The sequence below is a fragment of the Carcharhinus amblyrhynchos genome, chromosome 20, assembly GCF_965287045.1.
Source record: "Carcharhinus amblyrhynchos chromosome 20, sCarAmb.v2.hapA, whole genome shotgun sequence".
Taxonomy (NCBI): Eukaryota; Metazoa; Chordata; class Chondrichthyes; order Carcharhiniformes; family Carcharhinidae; genus Carcharhinus; species Carcharhinus amblyrhynchos.
The window spans coordinates 52406466-52425032 of record NC_137343.1 but is presented as its reverse complement, the minus strand read 5'-3'; the positions used below and the strand labels follow the sequence as shown (position 1 = coordinate 52425032).

At 43.8% G+C, this 18567-nt stretch overlaps 1 protein-coding gene across 2 annotated transcripts in view; it reads right to left on the bottom strand.

Moving 5' to 3' along the window:
• dgcr2 (DiGeorge syndrome critical region gene 2) overlaps nucleotides 1-18567 on the bottom strand; it is a 60501-nt gene that overhangs the window by 21929 nt on the left and 20005 nt on the right. For both annotated transcript variants that reach the window (XM_080208624.1, XM_080208625.1), the window contains 4 exons: nucleotides 13841-13923; nucleotides 13387-13569; nucleotides 5976-6179; nucleotides 4677-4829 (listed from right to left, as the gene is read on the bottom strand). In XM_080208624.1, coding sequence (XP_080064750.1) covers nucleotides 4677-4829; nucleotides 5976-6179; nucleotides 13387-13569; nucleotides 13841-13923 — 623 coding nt within the window. The remainder of the gene's footprint in view (nucleotides 1-4676; nucleotides 4830-5975; nucleotides 6180-13386; nucleotides 13570-13840; nucleotides 13924-18567) is intronic.

The window sequence follows — 18567 nt, the reverse complement described above, 5'->3', positions numbered from 1 at the left end:
ACATTTATCTTCACCAACCTCTTTCTTCAGGTCAAAATATAGAAAATAGAAGCAAGAGAACGCCATTTGGCTCCTCGAGCCTACTCTGTCATTCATCATGATCATGGCTGATCATCAAAATCCATAGCCTTAACTGTCTGGTACTGATTCTCTACAGTCTTACCTTTCAACTTATTTTTCCAGTTCACTTTAGCTTACTTGATTCTCATAACCGAGTAACCATCTTTTATTTAATTTTGAGATGCACTTCTCACCCCCAAACTAAACATGAAATTCCATAAATGTTGCCCAGAAGCTCCTTTGGTACCAATTCATTAAAAAATAGTCACAAGTAAAGCTTACATTAACACTCCAATGAAGTTACTGTGAAATTAATTAATCTTGTTGCACATTACAAGGCCTAAAAGAATCTGCTCCATGGTGTTGCAAGAAGTTTTCTGAATACATGCTACAAATTTATCTTCCAGGTTAACTTTTGCCAATCCGATTTGTTCAACCTAGACAGAGATTAAAATCACTCAAGATTATTGCAGAACGTTCCTAACAAGTTCCCAATATTTCTTCCTGTCTACTCTGCCTACAGTGCAGCTGTTAACGAGACCTACAAAATACTTCCACAAGTGACTTCTTACCTTTGCTACATCTACATCTTCTGAACTGACGTTCTTTCACTGCTGGAATGCCATCCTACGTTAGAGTTATCCAACCTTTTCCTAGCTTCTTACCCTTCCAATCCTCATATATTCAAGTCCTAGCCTTGGTCACCTGGCAACCAAGTCTCTGAAATGGCTTTCAGGTCATATATATTTATTTGCAATTAATTCATCCATGTTGTTTTGAATGCTGCACATATCCTGATCCAGAGTCTGAAAGTCTGACTTTTTCCACTGCAAATTGTAGCCGTATCTGCAAGTGCACCTATTAAATGTATACTCCCTGTCCCTTTCTGCCCCACTGGTTATTACCTATGTCGTGACCCTGTTTTACCACCTTGACCTTTCTCAATTTTAGCACATCTCCTCTCATGAGATTCCTCATCCACACTATTTAAAGTCCTAAAGCCTAGTTTTTATGGCTGGTGGAATGCTGGCCCCAGCACAGATCAGGTGAAGACCTTCTTAACGTTACAGCTCCCCTTTCCCCCTGAATTGCTGCTGGCACCCATGAATCAAAACAAATTTCTCCCACACCACTCTTTCAACTCTCTAATCTTATTTACCCGATGACAGTTTGTTTGTGGCTCAGGAATTACAAATTTAGTGGTGCTGCTCTTTAATTTAGCCGCTGATTGCACATAATCCTCAGACCTATATCATTGGTATCCATGTGAGCCATAACTGGATTCCCCCATCATTCTGCAGGTTCCTCTTTAAACCTGAGCAAGTGTTCCAAATCCTGCCACTGAGCAGACAATACTCTGCGGACTCTCACTCTTGCGTGCAGGAACTGTATCCATCTCTCTGTTGTCCCAGAAGGTGGCCATTTGGCCTATCGAGCCTGCATCGACAACAGTCCCACCGAAGCCTCAGCCCATATATTTACCCTGCTAGTCCAGCTGACATTAAGGAGCAATTTAGCATGGCCAATCAACCTAGAGGGAGGGGGGAACCGCAGCGTCCGGAGGAAATCCACGCAGACATGGGGAGAACATGCAGACTCCACACAGGCAGTGATCCGAGGCTGGAATTGAACCCAGGTCCCTGGTGCTTTGAGGCAGCAGTGCTAACCACTGTGCTACCATGTTGCCCCACTCGAACAGCTCCCTGAAAAGGAGATTAGTAGCGCAATCCAAGACACATCTAATACAGTTGGAAATGAAGTGCTTCCACGTTTGTTGCAGTATTTGCATATCAACCGAAACACATCCACATTTCGGTTTCTAACAGAGACAAAGTGTTTGAAAGAGGAAATACAGAAAAGAACTTAATGTAAAATTTATCACAAATAGGCTTACATTAACACTGCAATAAAGTTGCTGTGAAAATCCCCTAGTCACCACACTCTGGCACCAGTTTGGGTATACGGAGGGAGAATTTAGCACGGCCAATGCGTCTACAAGCATGTATTCCAGACTGTGGAAGGAAACTAAAGCACCTGGAGGAAAACCTACAGAGACATGGGGAGAATGTGCTGACTCCGCAAGACAGTGACTCAAGCCAGGAATTGTACACAGGTCCCTGGCGCTATGAGACAGTAGTGCTGACCACTGTGAGTATTTTAAATTCAGCAAGCTGAGGAACATAAAGGCTTGACTAAAATGGGTAGTACACGATACAACCAGCTGAATAAGTTAAAGCTACTGATGTGAGAACTGCAGGCCAGTGTCTATGACTTAGAAACAACAGTCTTGAAATGATAAATTTCAATTGTTAAACGAAGAGTCTTGCAGCAGTGGGGTTGAGTAAGGACAGTGAGACACAATCATGTAGAAATGAAAAGGAAGAAAACTTGGTAATGGAAAGGATGTGGACTTTGAAAGAATCAAGACACAAAGATTTCACTTTGCCCGAGTACACAGCTAGAATTAGAAGTAAAACTAGACAAGACTAGGAAGAGTACGTTGCTTCAATCTTTTTTACTCATTCCCTCTTGTTCAATCTGTCACCCATCACGCCACACTTCATTCTTCTATCAGATACTCTGCCTTTAAAATCTTTACCCAAATACTCTCCTGTCATTTGTCATTGCCTCCTTATAGCATCAAACCCCACCTCACTCTAGGATTACCCTCCTGCTGTGTCTTCTTCATCAGTTTCCTCCCTGTCCCAGTCATCTCAACCACTCACCTTGCTCAATGCCAGCAGATCAAACACTGCCTCTCCATGAACTTATTGTGGATGACAGAATTGACATCCAGGATTTCCTGTAAAACAGATTAACAGATAATGCTACCTTACCTCTCACTGCAACCTCTCTGCTTTGTGGACCTCATCATTTAGACACTCCACTGCCTCTTCCTCAATCTGAATTATACCTCCTCATCTCTCCTTTAAATTCTGTCTACCAATCCTCCCAAGCCTCTGAGTTTCTCAAGATAATCTTGTTCCATTAGTCCCTACACCAAAAAACCTAACTTCAATGATTTCACTCTTCATTTTAATTTACGCACTTCTGCAACCACTGCCTACTGCTTTCTCTTAACTCCTTTATTGCTCTATAAACTCTGATTCACACCCTCTCAGTTTTGTCATGTCCACTGGCCTCATCACTCCTACATGCTCAAACACTGATCAGGCCATTTCCATTTCCAGCCATTTTCTGTATTCCTACCATTCAGCTAATCTTCATTCTGCAAGAACCCTACTTCACGATGCTCAGCACCATGTCCATCACTTGGTTCCACTCTTGCTTCCTTGACCATATTCTCCAGTTGAAGCTGATCTTCTTATCACAGCAATGATTTATTCAACACTTATCTCATTCTCATCCACAAGCTACTCATTGGACATAAAGGCAGTTTACGTATCCAAAATGACAACACCCAGCTCTCCACCAGCTCCGATATCACACTGCTTGTACAATACCTGGTCCCAACTGAGCCCTTTGGAAATGCATCATGGACTGTGCCAGAGAAATTCTATACCCTCCCTGACTTTATTGCAATCTTCAGTTTACTCAAACCCATCCCAATCTGAGTGCCGTTACCATCCTCTCCAGGTGGAGTTTGAATCGTGACCCGATTTACAGAAAGGAGTGCTACACATTGAGGCCGCTGCAAGAGATGCAGGCGATATTATAGAAGCATATCTACTGCCGTATAAAAATTCAGTATAAATGGTCTGCATGGAATTGCTAGGGACAGCATTTCAGAATACTGGTGCAAAATAACAGCTTACACTGATATAAATGCTAGTGCAGTACAATGACCCGCAGTACTTCGTAGGACAACGTGATCAAACAAAAACTGACATCAACCCACATAAGTAGATATTAGGGCAGGTTTTAAGGATCGTCTAAAAAGAGGATTCAGAGACATTTAGGGAGGAAACTGCAGAGTCCAGACCACGAAAAGCACAGCTATCAATGGTAAAGTAATTAAAATCAGGGGTTAGGAGATCAGAATTGCAAAAGCACAGAGATCCCAGAGGGCTGTAAGGCTGGAGAAAATATCAGAGATGGCGGGGGCAAGACCATGGAAGAATGTGAAAACAAGGACGAGAATTTTTAAATCACAGTGTTGCTGCACCTGGAGGCAAAGTACACCACACAGCACAGGGGCCAGAGAGCAATGGGACGTACTGTCAGTTAAAATATAGGTAGTAGAGTTTGGGATGACGATAGAAAGGGAAGAGCAGCCAGCAGTCAAGTCCAGAGGTTGCAAAGGTATGGATTATGGGTTCAGCAGCAGATGAGCTCTGACATGCTCCAGGCAAACATGCGGGGGAGGAAATAGGTGCTCATGGTCATGGACAGGATACGAGGTCAGAAATAGAGTTCAGGTCAAATAAGATTCCAAGATTATGAGCAGTCTGGCTCAGCCTCAGATGGAATTAGGAGTCATTAGCTAAGGAATGTTTGTAGTAAAACTGGAGACAGTAATACTGGATGTTGGACAAGCAACAGACACAATGGAGGAAGATGAAGGTGGATGTCATGATTATCAAAGAGTATGTGACAACACTAACATAGTACGAACAATATAACGAGGGATACAATATTTACAATATAATACATACAGTTGCCCCCGATGAGAGATTCTATTCTCTCTCTGCGTCTCTGTCGCAATCGGTGAACCATGAAAAGCAGCAGTGAGAGGATGAGGAAGGAGGAGATACAACTTACAATCAAACGCATTCCACTCGCCATAGAGTCAAAAATACTGCTGCCACCTGTGGACACAAGTATTACGGGACAGTTATACTCAACAGATGAATCACACAGAGACTGTCACACATACTCAGCAATTCTGACAGAGAGCAATGATCTGTGCCACACAACAGCCATTTCTACAGAGCTCACCATGACAGTTCAGGGAGAGCCAGCTGTGGTGGAGCAGGCACAGAACAATAAGATTAACAATCCAAAAGAGAGATACGGCAGGATAGCATAGTTTGATGCAGCATATATCTTGTCTCCTGTGGAACTTGAGGACACATCTAGTATCTTGAACATGCACATGTGCAGGAGATGTCAGCTGGTGTTCAGAATTTGAGCAGCTGTTGGCGAGTTACTATCACTGTGACATACCCATAGGAATGAGTTTTGCGGATAGATATGGTCACCCTGCAGGGAGGGGGGAAATGGGTCCAGAAAGTCAATTATGAACAGACATATAGAGGAGTAATCTGAGCACATTCTACTTTCCAATCAATATTCAGCTGTGAACACTGATGAGAGTAATAGTTCATCTGGGAGTGCAGATGTTCAAGGCATCAAAGCTAACTCAGCTGTGCAGGGGGGGCGGTCAGGAAGAAGATTGGAAAAGCAATCACGATATGGCATTGGAGAATTCTGAGAAGAGACAGGCATTTCTATGACGGCACTCATGAAGCTAGGTTGATATGCTGACTCCCTGGTGGTACCAATGACAGAGGTAGCGAGAAGGGATGTAGTCCGACAGTTTAGGGAGAGCTTAAAGAGCAATCTCTGGGTTGTTTCCAGTACAACATGCTAGTCAGTAGAAGAACAGGAGGACAGAGTAGATGAATATATGGTTGGAGGTAATATCAGAGGGGACAAAGGTGCACAAAGGACGCTAGAGCAATAGATGCAATGCATTTGAGATTGCTTCTCATGAACCCCTCTTGAACACATCTGTTGCTTACAGTTTCGAACTAGATTGTAGCAATCGACAAATCCAGCCTGGGAATTCACACCCAAAGATTGTGGAGCTTCTCACCTTACTCTCTCCTTCCTTTCCACCAACAATCTTCAGGCTTTTAACCCCAGTCAGTGCTCCCCTGCTACACTTGAGGACCTGCATTCACTCAATCATGCCTACATTTTTGAACAATGTTGTCGCCGACCTGCTTTACCTGGGTCGAGGCAGGTGAATTTGCAGCATTCCTTCGGATCTTTTTCATAGTGTTGACAGCCTTGGGGCCGCTCACACAGAGCTGCTACACACATTTCAGGTTCACCTTTGTGGCAGGTGCAGCTCAAACATGGGTCATTGCCCTTAGGAGTAAAGTATTTGCCCTCGTCCACCACGTTGTCTTTTATATCCACACAGGTTTGACCTAGAAAATAAACATATAGGTAGATGCAGATTGTCATGATGAGTCAGTAACCCCGTCATTTAAACAGAACTGTGCAACAGCTCCCCTCTCTCAAAAATTACTAAGAGGTTTAGAGGAATGTATTCAGGCATAATTTTACTGCTTTAAGTGGCCAGATATTGAGCTGTGATGTAGAGATGCCGGCGTTGGACTGGGGTAAACACAGTTAGAAGTCTCTCAACACCAGGTTTAAGTCCAACAGGTTTATTTGATAGTAATCCCACAAGCTTTTGGAAACGGTGTTCCTTCGTCAGGTGTGAGGAAGGCTCTGATCAGAGATGGGCATATAAAGACACAAACAGTTTACAGAATACTGATTAGAATGCAAGTCTTTGCAGGAGGTTAGCAAATCCAGTGTGTTTAACCGCCCTTAAATATAGGAAATCGGAACAGGAGGCCATTCAGCCCTTTGAGCCTGCTCCACCAGCCATTGTGATCATGTTTGATCATCCAACTCAATACCGTGCTCCCACCTTCCCCTCTATCCTTTGATCCCTTTAGCCACAAGAGCCAATTCCTTCTTGAAAGCATGTAATGTTTTGGCCTCAACTACTTTGTGGTAGAGAATTCTACAGGCTGGCAACTCTTTGGATAAAGACATTCTCCTATTCTCAGTCTGAAAAGGTTTGTATCCTGAGACTATGACTCCTCGTTCTGCACACCCTCACCATTGGGAACATCCTGCATCTATCCTGTCTGGTCCTAAAAGTTTAAGTGATCTCCCTTCATTTTTCCAAGTCCAACAAATATAATCCGAATCAACTCAATCTCTTCCCATTGCAGGAATGAGTCAGGTAAACCTTCGCTACACTCTCTCAACAAGAGCATCCTTCCTCAGGAGCAAGACAACCCTGCTCCTGTACTTGAATCCTCTCGATAACAGGCAACATGGCATTTGCATGCACTTTGCATGCTTACTGTCAGTATTGGCGTACAAAGACACCCAGGTCTCGTTGCACATTCCTCTCTCCTAATTTATAGCCAAAGATATTAAATAATATGCCTACCTGATTTTGCTACCAAATTTGGTCGTTTTCAAATAGCATTAACTCCAAAAACATTTCCCCTGTCTTACCAACCAATACCATTGTTCCATGTAGGTTCAGTTGAAATTTGCATTTTGAATACGACATTTGTTTGTTGCAAATCATGAGTTTCGTCCTGCACTGTCCACCTGGAGTATTAGATCCTTCACTCGTACTCTTATAAGACAGCACTCCTATACACTCCCTGGGTCTAATCTACAAAGACTATTGTAAACCCATTAATTAAATCCCCAATACTACATCTTGCTGCTTTTCCCCCTTCCTGACAAGCTGTTGGATTTCCCCAGTGCAAGACTGAACCTCAGGGGCCAAAAAACATTCAGATGCCTCCAACTGCCCTGACGACCCACTCAGCAGTGCCCACTTCAAATGTGACTGCACCTATGAGAACACAACCTGATGAGGAACTGTGCCATGCAAATACCAACTGGCAAACCCAGCCCTGCTGATCCTGCAAAGTCCTCCTTACTAACATCTGGGGGCTTGTGCCAAAAGTGGGAGAGCAGTCTCAGACTAGTCAAGACTGACGTTGTCATTCTCACAGAACCATACCTTACAGGTAAAGTCCCAGGCACCACTATTACCATCCCTGAGTATGTCCTGTTCCACCATAGACCAGCAGAGGTGGTATTCAGCCAGGAAGGCTTTGTTCTGGAGTCCTCAACATCAGCTCTGAGGTTTCATGGCATCAGGTCAAACACAGGCAAGGAAACCTCCTCCCGATTACCATGTACTGTCCCCCTCGGCGGATGAATCAGTACTCTTCCATGTTGAACACCACTTGGAGGAAGCACCAAGGGTGGCAAGTACGCAAAACGTACTCTAAGTGGGGGATTTCAATGTCCATCACTGAGAGTGGCTCAGTAGCACCAACACAGACCAAGCTGGCCGGGTGCGAAAGGACATAGCTGCTAGACTGGGACTGCGGCAGGTGGTGAAGTAACTAACAAGAGGGAAAAACATACTTGACCTTGATCTCATCAGCCTCACACAAACACATCTGCTCATGACAGCATCACTGGGTTTGACTGCTGCATGGTCCTGTCTTCACATTGAGAATAACCTCCATCATGTCGTGTGGCACTAACATCGTGCTAACTGGGACAGACTTCGAACAGATTTAGCAACACAAGGCTGGACATCAATGGGGCACTGTGGGCCATTAGCAGGAGTGGAACTGTACTCAACAATAATATGCAACCTCATGGCCCAACATATCTCCTCTAACATTACCATAAAGCCAGGAATCAACCTGATACAATGGAGAATGCAGGTAGGCATGTGAGGAGCAAAACCAGGTATACCTAAAAATGAGGTGTCAACCTGGTGAAGCTACATCACAGGACTACTTGCATGCCAAACAGCAAGTGATAGACAGAACTAAACAAGCCCACAACCAACAGAGCAGATCTAAGTTCTAAAGTCCTGCCACATCCAGTCGTGAACAGTGGTGGAAAATTAAACACTCACTGGGGGAGGAGGCTCCACAAATATCCCCATCCTCAAAGATGGGGGAGCCCAACACATCAGTGCAAAAGATCAGGCTGAAGCATTCACAACAATCTTCAGCCAGAAATGCTGAGGGCATGATCTATCTGGGACTCCTCCAGAGGTCCTGAGCATCAGAGATGTCAGTCTTTAGCCACTTTGATTCATCCACATATTAAGGACATACGAAGGCGCTTGATAAGAACACAAGTACATAAGAAAAAGGAGCAGTAGGAGGCCATCTAGCCCCTCGAGCCTGCCCTGCCATTCAATAAGGTCATGACTGACCTGATAGTCGTTCACTTCCACTTACCCGCCTGCTCTCCATAACCCTTAATTCCCTTATTGATCAGAAATCTACCTGTGACTTAAACACATTTAATATGAGGTAGCCTCCACTGCTTCAATGGGCAGAGAATTTCAAAGATTCACTACCCTCTGAGAGAAGTTGTTCCTCCTCAACTCTGTTCTAAACTGACTCCCCCTTATTTTGAGGCTGTGCCCTCTAGCTCTTGTTTCCTTTCTAAGTGGAAATAATTTCTCTGCCTCTACCCTATCTAGCCCCTTCATTATCTTATGTCTCTATAAGATCTCCCCTTAGCCTTCTAAACCCCAAAGAGTACAGGCCCAATCTACACAATCTAAACTCATAAGTTAACCCGCTCATCTCTGGTATCAACCTGGTGAACCTTCTCTGTACTCCCACCAAGGCCAATATATCCTTTCGCAAATAAGGGGACCAAAATTGCACACAGTACTCCAGTTGCAGCCTCACCAGTACCCTGTACAATTGCAGCAAGACCTCCCTGCTTTTATATTCCATCCCCCTCGCTATAAAGGCCAGCATCCCATTCGCCACCTTGATTACCTGCTGCACCTGCAGACTGAGTTTTTGCGATTCATGCACAAGGACCCCCAGGTCCCTCTGCACAGTAGCATGTTGCAATTTTTTTACCATTTAAATAATAATTCATTTTACTATTATTGTTTCCAAAGTAGATAACCTCACACTTGCCAATGTTATACTCCATCTGCCAGATCCTCACCCACTCACTCAACCTATCCAAATCTCTGCACACTTTGAATCCTCCACACAATTCGCTTTCTCACTCATCTTTGTGTCGTCAGCAAACTTTGTTACCCTACACTCAGTCCCCTCCTCCAGATCGTCTATGTACATGGTAAACAGCTGAGGCCCCAGCACCGATCCCTGCGGCACGCCACTAGTCGCCGACTGGAAAAGCACCCATTTATTCCAACTTTCTGCTTCCTGTTAGATAGCCAATCCTCAATCCACACTAACACTTTATCCCCAACTCCGTGTACCTTAACCTTCTGCAGCAACCTTTTGTGAGACATCTTATCGAATGCCTTCTGGAAATCTAAAATCTGCTGGTTCCCCTCTGTCTACCGCACTCGTTACATCTTCATTAAAAATCCAGTAAATTCGTCAAACACGACTCTCCCTTCGTGAATCCATGCTGCAAATGCTTAATTGAACCATTCTTTTCCAGGTGTCCTGCTATTTCTTCTTTAATGATGGATTCCAGCATTTTCCCAATACAGTCATTAAGCTAACCGGCCTGTAGTTACCTGCCTTTTGGCTACTTCCTTTTTTAAACAGCGGTGTAACATTAGCTGTTTTCCAATCAGCCGGCACTTCCCTGGAGTACAGCAAAATTTTGATAAATTACAACTAACGCGTCTGCCATTACTTCTGCCATTTCTTTCAGTGCCCTGGGATGCATTCCATCCGGACGTGGGGACTTGTCTACCTTTAGTCCCATTAGTCTACCAAGCACTACCTCTTTAGTAATAGTAATCGTCTTAAGGTCGTCACCTCCTACAGTCCCACGACCGCCAATTTTCAGTAAGCTATTTGTGTCCTCCACTGTGAAGACCAACACAAAAAACTTGTTTAAGGCCTCGGCCATTTCCTCGTTTCCCATTATTAGATCCTCCTTATCTTCTAAGGGTGCAACATTTACTTTAGCCACTCTTTTCCTTTTTATTTGTAAAAACTTTTACTATCAGTTTTTATATTTTGTGCTATTTTAGTTTCATAATGTAGCTTTCCTTTCTTTATCACTTTTTTTTAGTAGTTCTTTGTTGTTTTTTAAAACTTTCCCAATCTAATTCCCCACTAGTTTTGCCACTCTGTACGCATCGATTTTTAATTTAAAACTCTCCTTTATTTCCTTCATTATCTACAGCTGGTTATCCCTTTTCTTACATTCCTTTATCACCGGAATATATTTATGCTGAGTACTGAGAAAAATCTCCTTAGAAATTCTCCACTGTCCTATCAATTAATCTGTGCTCCCAGTCTACATTAGCCAATTCCGCCCTCATCCTATCATACTCCCCTCTGTTCAAGCAGAGGACACTGGTTTGGGGCCCTACTTTCTCACCCTCCATATGTATTAAAAATTCAACCATATTGTGATCATTCATCCCAAGAGGATCCCTCACAAGAAGATCTTTAAATTTTACCTGTCTCATAACACAGGACCAGATCCAAGATAACTCGCTCCCTCGTAGGTTCTGTAACGTACTGTTCGAGGAACCTATCCTGACAGCATTTTAAGAACTCTTCCTCAAGTCCACCGTGTCCGACATGAGTCAGCCAATCAATATGCAGGTTAAAATCCCATGATTATCACCGTTCCGTTTTTGCATGCATCCATTATTTGCTTGTTTATAGCCCGCCCCACCTCGAAGTTATTATTTGGGGGCCTATAGACCACACCCACTACTGACCCCTTACTATTCCTTATCTCTACCCACAACGATTCCACATTTTGCTCCTTAGAACCTATATTGTCTCTCGCTACCGCAAAGATACAGCAAATTGATACTGCAAAGGCTATGAATGCTTATAATATTCTGGCAATAATACTGAAGACTTGTGCTCCAGAACTTGCTGCACCCGAGCCAAGTTATTCCAGTACAACGCTAGTATCTAGCTGGCATTGTTGAAAATTGCCCAGCTAAGCACTGCACACAAAAAGGACAAATCCAACCTGGCCAATTACCACCTCAGTCTACTCTCGATCATCAGAAAAGTAATGGAAAGGGTCATCAATAGAGCTAGGCTATTAATCCAGAACAGCCAGTTAGTGATGACGGCAACGCCAATACTGAGAGTTCAATTCCTGTGCTGACTGAGGTTATTCATGAAGGCCCCCCCTTCTCAACTTTGCCCTCGCCTGAGATGAACCTCAGGTTAAATTACCACTAGTTAACTCTCCCCTCAAAAGGGGAGAGCAGCCTATGGTCATCTGGGATTATGGTGACTTTAAATATTCATACCTCAAGTGCCAGGCAATGACCAACTCCAATAAGAGAGAATCTAACAATTGTCACTTGATGTTCAATCACTGAATTCTTTCTTATTCACTTGTGGGACATGGGCGGAGCTGGCTGTCCAGCATTTACTGCCCATCCCAAGGACAGTTGAAAGACAAAAACATTGCCGTGGCTCTGGAGTCACATGCAGGCCAGACAAGGTAAGAACAGCAGATTTCCTTCCCTAAAGGATATTAGCGAACCAGATGGGTTTTTCCGACAATCAAGACTGGTTTCATGGTCATCAGTAGATTTTTAATTATAGATTTTTTTTATTGAATTCAAATTCCATCACCTGCTATGGCAGGATTTGAACTCGGGTCTCAAGAACATTAGCTAAGTTTCTGGATTAATAGCCTGGCAATAATACCACTAGGCCATCGCCTCCCCCACTATAACATCCGAGGGGTTACCATTGACTAGAAACTGAACTGGACTAGCTTTATAAACACTGCGGCAGTTCTGAGGCTAGGAATCCTACAGCAAGTAGCCTCACCTCCTGACTCCCCAAAGTCTGTCCACTATTTACAAGGCGCAAGTCAGGAGCATGACGTAATACTCACTTGCCTGGATGAGCGCAGCTCAATACCATCTAGGACAAAACATCTCATTTGATTGGCACGCCACCCACAAGTGTTCACTCTCTTCACCACCAACGCACATTAGCAGCCCTAGATACTATCTACAAGATGCACTGCAGATTTCTTAGACAGCACCTTCCAAATCCACGACCACTTCACCTTGAATGACAAGAGCAGCAGATACCTGGGAATACCACCAGCTGGATGTTCTCCTCCATCACTCACCATCCTGACCCGGAAAGACTTCACCATTCCTACATTGTCGCTGGGTCAAAATCCTGGAACTCCCTAACAGCACTGTGGGTGTGCTTACAGCTCATGGACTACAGAGTTTCAAGAACGCAGCTCATCACCACCACCTTTGCAAAGGCAATGAGGATGGACAATGTATGCTGGCCTAGTCAGCAATGCCCATATTACTTCACTGCATTAAAAAGTTAGGAGAAAATAAAAATGCAACAGTTGTGGTTCCTAATGACCAGCAAGTGATCCATCCTGCGTGTAACAGGGGACAAACTGAACATATACTTGCAGCCCAAGTGGAGGAGCAGAGAAGGGGATGCTTCTTTGGAGTCACGATCCAGAGACTTTTCCTCTTGTGCCCTCCCATAACATAGCGGTTATAATCCTGAGATTTTTAAGAAAGGTTCAGATTTTAAGAGTAAACAGCAGGCTGGAGGTACTGATATGCAAGAATGAACTCACTTCTTTTGCAAAGAAATGCTGACTTTTCGTTGCAGTTCTCTGCGTACCAGCTGTGTAAGCCATGGTGTCGCAGGCTGGGGAAGTGGGAGCATTGCAGCTGAGCGCATAACACGTTCTCTTGCTCAGAGATGGTCATCCCAAAAAACGTTACCTTCTCTGGGGGAAGGAACACTTCTGTGGAACCTAGGGAACAAAAAAAAAGCACTTAATCCTGTGAAATGCACCTCAACTGCATTTTGAAAAAAATAGAAGTGGTGGGGACAAACCTCCCAAGGTTTTTGGGGGGAGAGAGAGAGAGAGAGAGAGAGAGAGGAGGACGACGTGGGGTGGGGAGACGAGGGACGAGACACAAGACGGGAAAAGGCGGGGCAGGGGCTGGAATTAGGATGAAATCTTGCCTGAGGATGGGGGTGGAAATGATCTTGCAGGATGGAGCACCTTCCACCATACTTACTGCTCTTGTAGGCTACTTCCCACTGGCCCTGGAGTGAGCTGCGACTTCGGTTGGTTACCATGTATTGATAGCCAACCCAGAACCTGGAAAATAAAGAATGCCACAGATGCAGAACGGATTCATCGTCTCCAGTTACAGTTCCACCTGGAAAGCTGCTTCGCAAACTTGAGGCTGACAGAATAGGGAGGTTAGTGTCAGCTTAGATTTTAAAAATATTGGCTTACAGACAGAAAACAGTGAGTCACTATTAATATTTGGTTATTTTAGGTGGAGGATGGTGGACAGTAGCAATCCCATAGGTCAATGATAGAACCACGGCATTTTGATACATATAAAATGACTTAGATTTTGCACTACAGAGAAAAATTCTAATATTTCTCAATGATGTGAGAACCAGTGAGGGTTAAACAATTGAATCCAATAGGACAGAGATAGGCAGCCAGAATGGGCTGACCAGACACAGATGGTGAGAGAAGAGGCGATGAATTGTGACAAAAGGGATTGTGAAGGCAATGTAGATTTAATAGCTAAAAGCAAATTACTGCAAATGCTGGAATCTGAAATCAAAACAGAAAGTGCTGGAAAATCTCAGCAGTTCTGGCAGCATCGATAAGGAGAGAAAAAAGCTGACATTCTGAGTCCAGATGACCCTTTGACAAAGCTGAAAGATGCTGCCAGACGTGCTCAGATTTTTCAGCGTTTTCTCCTTTGATTATGAACGTCCAATCTATATACACAGGTTAAGAAATCTGGCTCTGACCAAGATGCACAACTGATGTCATCAGGTGAAGTAACAATGAATTTATACCGATCCACACATACTGTCCCACACAAAAACCCCTACAGTGTAGGTACACGCACGCTCCCCCCAACCCCCTCTTTCTTGCGCGGATACATTTAATAGCACTGTGCAAAAAAGCTGTCAGCTTAAATCGCCTAGAGCCTTCAGTCTGGAGTAATTCTTGAACTTACAGCCCTGTGACTCAGACAACTGAGCCAGTGTAGACATAGCCAATGTACAAGGGTTGAGGGACACAGATTTTAGTTTCAGAGCAAGGGACGCTGGGGGATTGTGAGGAAGGTCTTTTTTAAAATCAAAGGCACTTGCCTGTAAGGAAGCAGAAATGTGTGATTTTGATGAATTAGATAGCTATTTGAAGCAAATAAATTTGTCAGTTACAGGGAAACAGGGTTGGGCTGAGTGGATTTCACTGCAGAGAACTTGTACAAGAGCAATCTGCCAAATGGCCTTCCTCCATTTCCTAGTCAGAGGACAGAAAGGAAAATATACAACTACATTAAGCTGGCCACGCTATAAAATTATTTGTTCTCTAAAAATGAACATGATTTTACCCTGACAAGCAACAAGTCATTTCCTAGCAATATATAACTTTCAGAAAAGCAGCAGGGACCTCACTATCTTTAAAGAACTGCTGGTGACTGCTGACAATCAAATGCCAAAGAAATACTCTCTAACATTTCTACAGCAGAGCTCTGGCCAATGGAGACAATATGTCTGCAATGGCGAAAAGGGACACTGACTCCTTTAAGATTCATTCCTGGTACGTGGGTGTTGCTGGCTGGCCAGCATTTACTGATTTGATTTAATGTAATTAATTATTGTCACATGTACCAACATACAGTGAAAAGTGTTATTGCACACTATACAGACAAAATATACTGTTCATAGAGAAGGAAACGAGATAGCACAGAATGCCACCTCAAAAAGAGAAGAGTGACCATAATTTGGAGGAGTTCTTCATTAAGATGGAGTGTGACGCAGTTAAGTCTGAGACTAGGGTCCTGAACTTGAGGGAAACTAACTTTGATGGTATGAGATGCTAGGATAAGCCGACAAACAATATCTAAGGGGTTGACAGTGGATAAGCAATGGCAGATATTTAAAGAACACATGGATAAACTTCAACAACTGTACATCCCTGTCCGGCATAAGAGTAAAACGGGGAAGGTGCCTCAACCATGGCTAACAAGTGAAATCAGGGATAGTGTTAAAGCCAAAAGGAGGCATATAAATTGGCCAGTAAAAGCACCAAATTTGAGGACTGGGGAAATTTAAAATTCAGCAGAGGCGAACAAAGGGTTTAATTTAGAAGGGGAAAATGAATGAGCGTAAGCATGCAAAAAACAAAAATTGACTGCAAAAGCTTCTGTAGATACATGAGGAGAAAAGGACTGAAGACAAATGCCGGTCCCTTACAGTTAGAATAAGGTGAATTCATAATGGGCAAAGAGATGGCCGACCAGCTGAACAAATACTTTGGAACTGTCTTCACTAAGGAGGACACAAATAACCTTCCAGAAATACCAGAAGGCAGATCTAGCATGAAGGAGGAACAGAAGGAAATCCTTGTAAGTCAGGAAATTATATTGGAGAAATTGCTGGAACTAAAACCCGACAAGTCCCTAGGGCCCGACGGGCCCAACGTTCTGCATCCCAGAGTACTTAAGGGAGTGGCCCTTGAAACAGCGGACGTGTTGGTGATCATTCTCCAGCATTCTATAGACTCTGGAAGCATTCCAGTAGATTGGAGGGTAGCTAATGTAACCGCACTTTTGAAATACGAAGCGAGAGAGAAAATGGGGAACTATAGACCCATTAGCCTGAAATCAGTGGTGGAAAAATGTTGGAGTCAATTATTAAGGATGTAACAACTGAGCATTTGGAAAATAGTGACAGAATCGGTCCAAATCAGCATGAATTCACTAAAGGAAAATCACGCTTGACCAATCTTCTGGAATTTTTTGAGCACGTGCCCAGTAGAGTGGACAAGGATGAACCAGTGGACGTTGTCTATCTGGACTTTCAAAAGGCTTTGGACAAGGTCCCACAAAAGAGATCAATTAAAGTTTATGGCATCAGGGGTGATGTACTGACGTGGATAGATAACCAGTTGGCAGACAGTAGGAAATCTTTTCAGAGTGGCAGGCAGTGACTGGTGCAGTATCGCAGGACTCAGGGCTGAGACCCCAGCTGTTCACAATATACATGAATGATCTGAACGAAGGAATTGAATGCAGTACATCCAAATTTGCAGATAAGCTGAGTGGCAATGTGTGGTGTGAGGAGGTTGCTAAAAGGCTGCAGGACGACTTGGATGGGCTGACTGAGTGGGCAAATACAGTATAATGTGGATAAATGGGAGGTTATCCACTTTGGTGGCAAGAACAGAAAGGGAGATTATCTGAATGGTGCAGTTTAGGTAAAGCAGAAGTGCAACGTGACCTAGGTGTCATGGTAGAAGTCGCTGAAGGTTAGTGTGCAGTTACGGCAGCTGGTGAAGAAAGCTAATGGTATCAATTACTAGGTTCGAGGGGCAAGGTTTAAAGATGATGTATGAGGCAGATTTTTTAATACAGAGAAGTGGAAGTGGATACGGTAGTGACTTTTAAGGGATGTTATGACAAGTATACGAATAGGATGGGAAAAGAGGGATATGGTCCCCAGAATGGTAGGGGGTTTTAGTTAGGTCAGGCAGCATGGTCGGTGCAGGCTTGGAGGGCTGAAGGGCCTGTTCCTGTGCTTTAATTTTCTTTGTATTCTGGCCTTCATAACAAGAGGATTTGAGTATAGGAGTAGGGATGTCTTGCTGCAGACTGATTCCAGGATTGGCAGGACTGACAAATGAAGACTGGATTGACTGGGCTTGTATTCTCTGGAATTTAGGAAGAATGAGAAGGGATATCAGAAACATAAATTCCTGATGGGACTGGACAGGCTGGATGTGAGAAGAATGTTCCCAATGTTGGGGAAGTCCAGAACTAGGGGGCACAATCTAAGCAGAAGGGGTGAGCCATTCAGGGCTGAGATGAGGAGCAGCTTCTTCACTCAGAGTTGTGAACCTGTGGAATTCTCTCCCACAGAACACTGTTGGGGCCAGTTCATTAGATATGTTCAAGAGGAAGCTGGACGTGGCTAGCTTGTGGCTAAAGGGATCAAGTGATGTGGAGAGAAAGCGGGAGTGGGATACTGAAACTGCATGATCAGCCATGATCATATTGAGTGGTGGTGCAGGCTCAAAGGGCCAAATGGCCTACTCCTGCATCTATTTTCAATGTTTTTTTTATTGCCCAGTAAGAAGTCTCACAACACCAGGTTAAAACCCAACCAGTTTATATCAAACAAACCTGTTGGACTTTAACGTGTTGTGAGACTTCTTACTGTGTTTACCCCAGTCCAACACCGGCATCTCCACATCATTTTTTATTGCCCACCAGAGGGCACTTGAGAGTCAATCATATTAGTGAACCAGATGGGTTTTACGACAATCAACAATCCCAGATTTCAAAAACAAATTGAACCTTTTCACTATCTGTTGTGGTGGGACTTGAACCCAGGTTCAAGACCCACCACAACAGATTATCCTGCATCTCTGGCTCACTAGTCAAATGACAATACCACTACACCACTGTCTCCTCTATTTAAATACTTCAAGATTCTAGGTTTATGCCTTACACTATTTTATCTGCACATGCCTTCACCCACTGAGGAAGTCTTTAGGTTCTGGAAAGACAGATCATACAGCAATGGTCAGTCTGTTTCCCACTGAAGGAATACACCAGTGGACTTTTCATTCTGGGCTCTGAACTCGCACGAAACTATAACAAATTTTTACCCTGTACCACAGTCCACCCTGCCCATTCCACCCACTTAGCCAACCCTCTTCACCTTCCCATTATTCACCCCCTCTGAACTCAGCCCTCAGCTG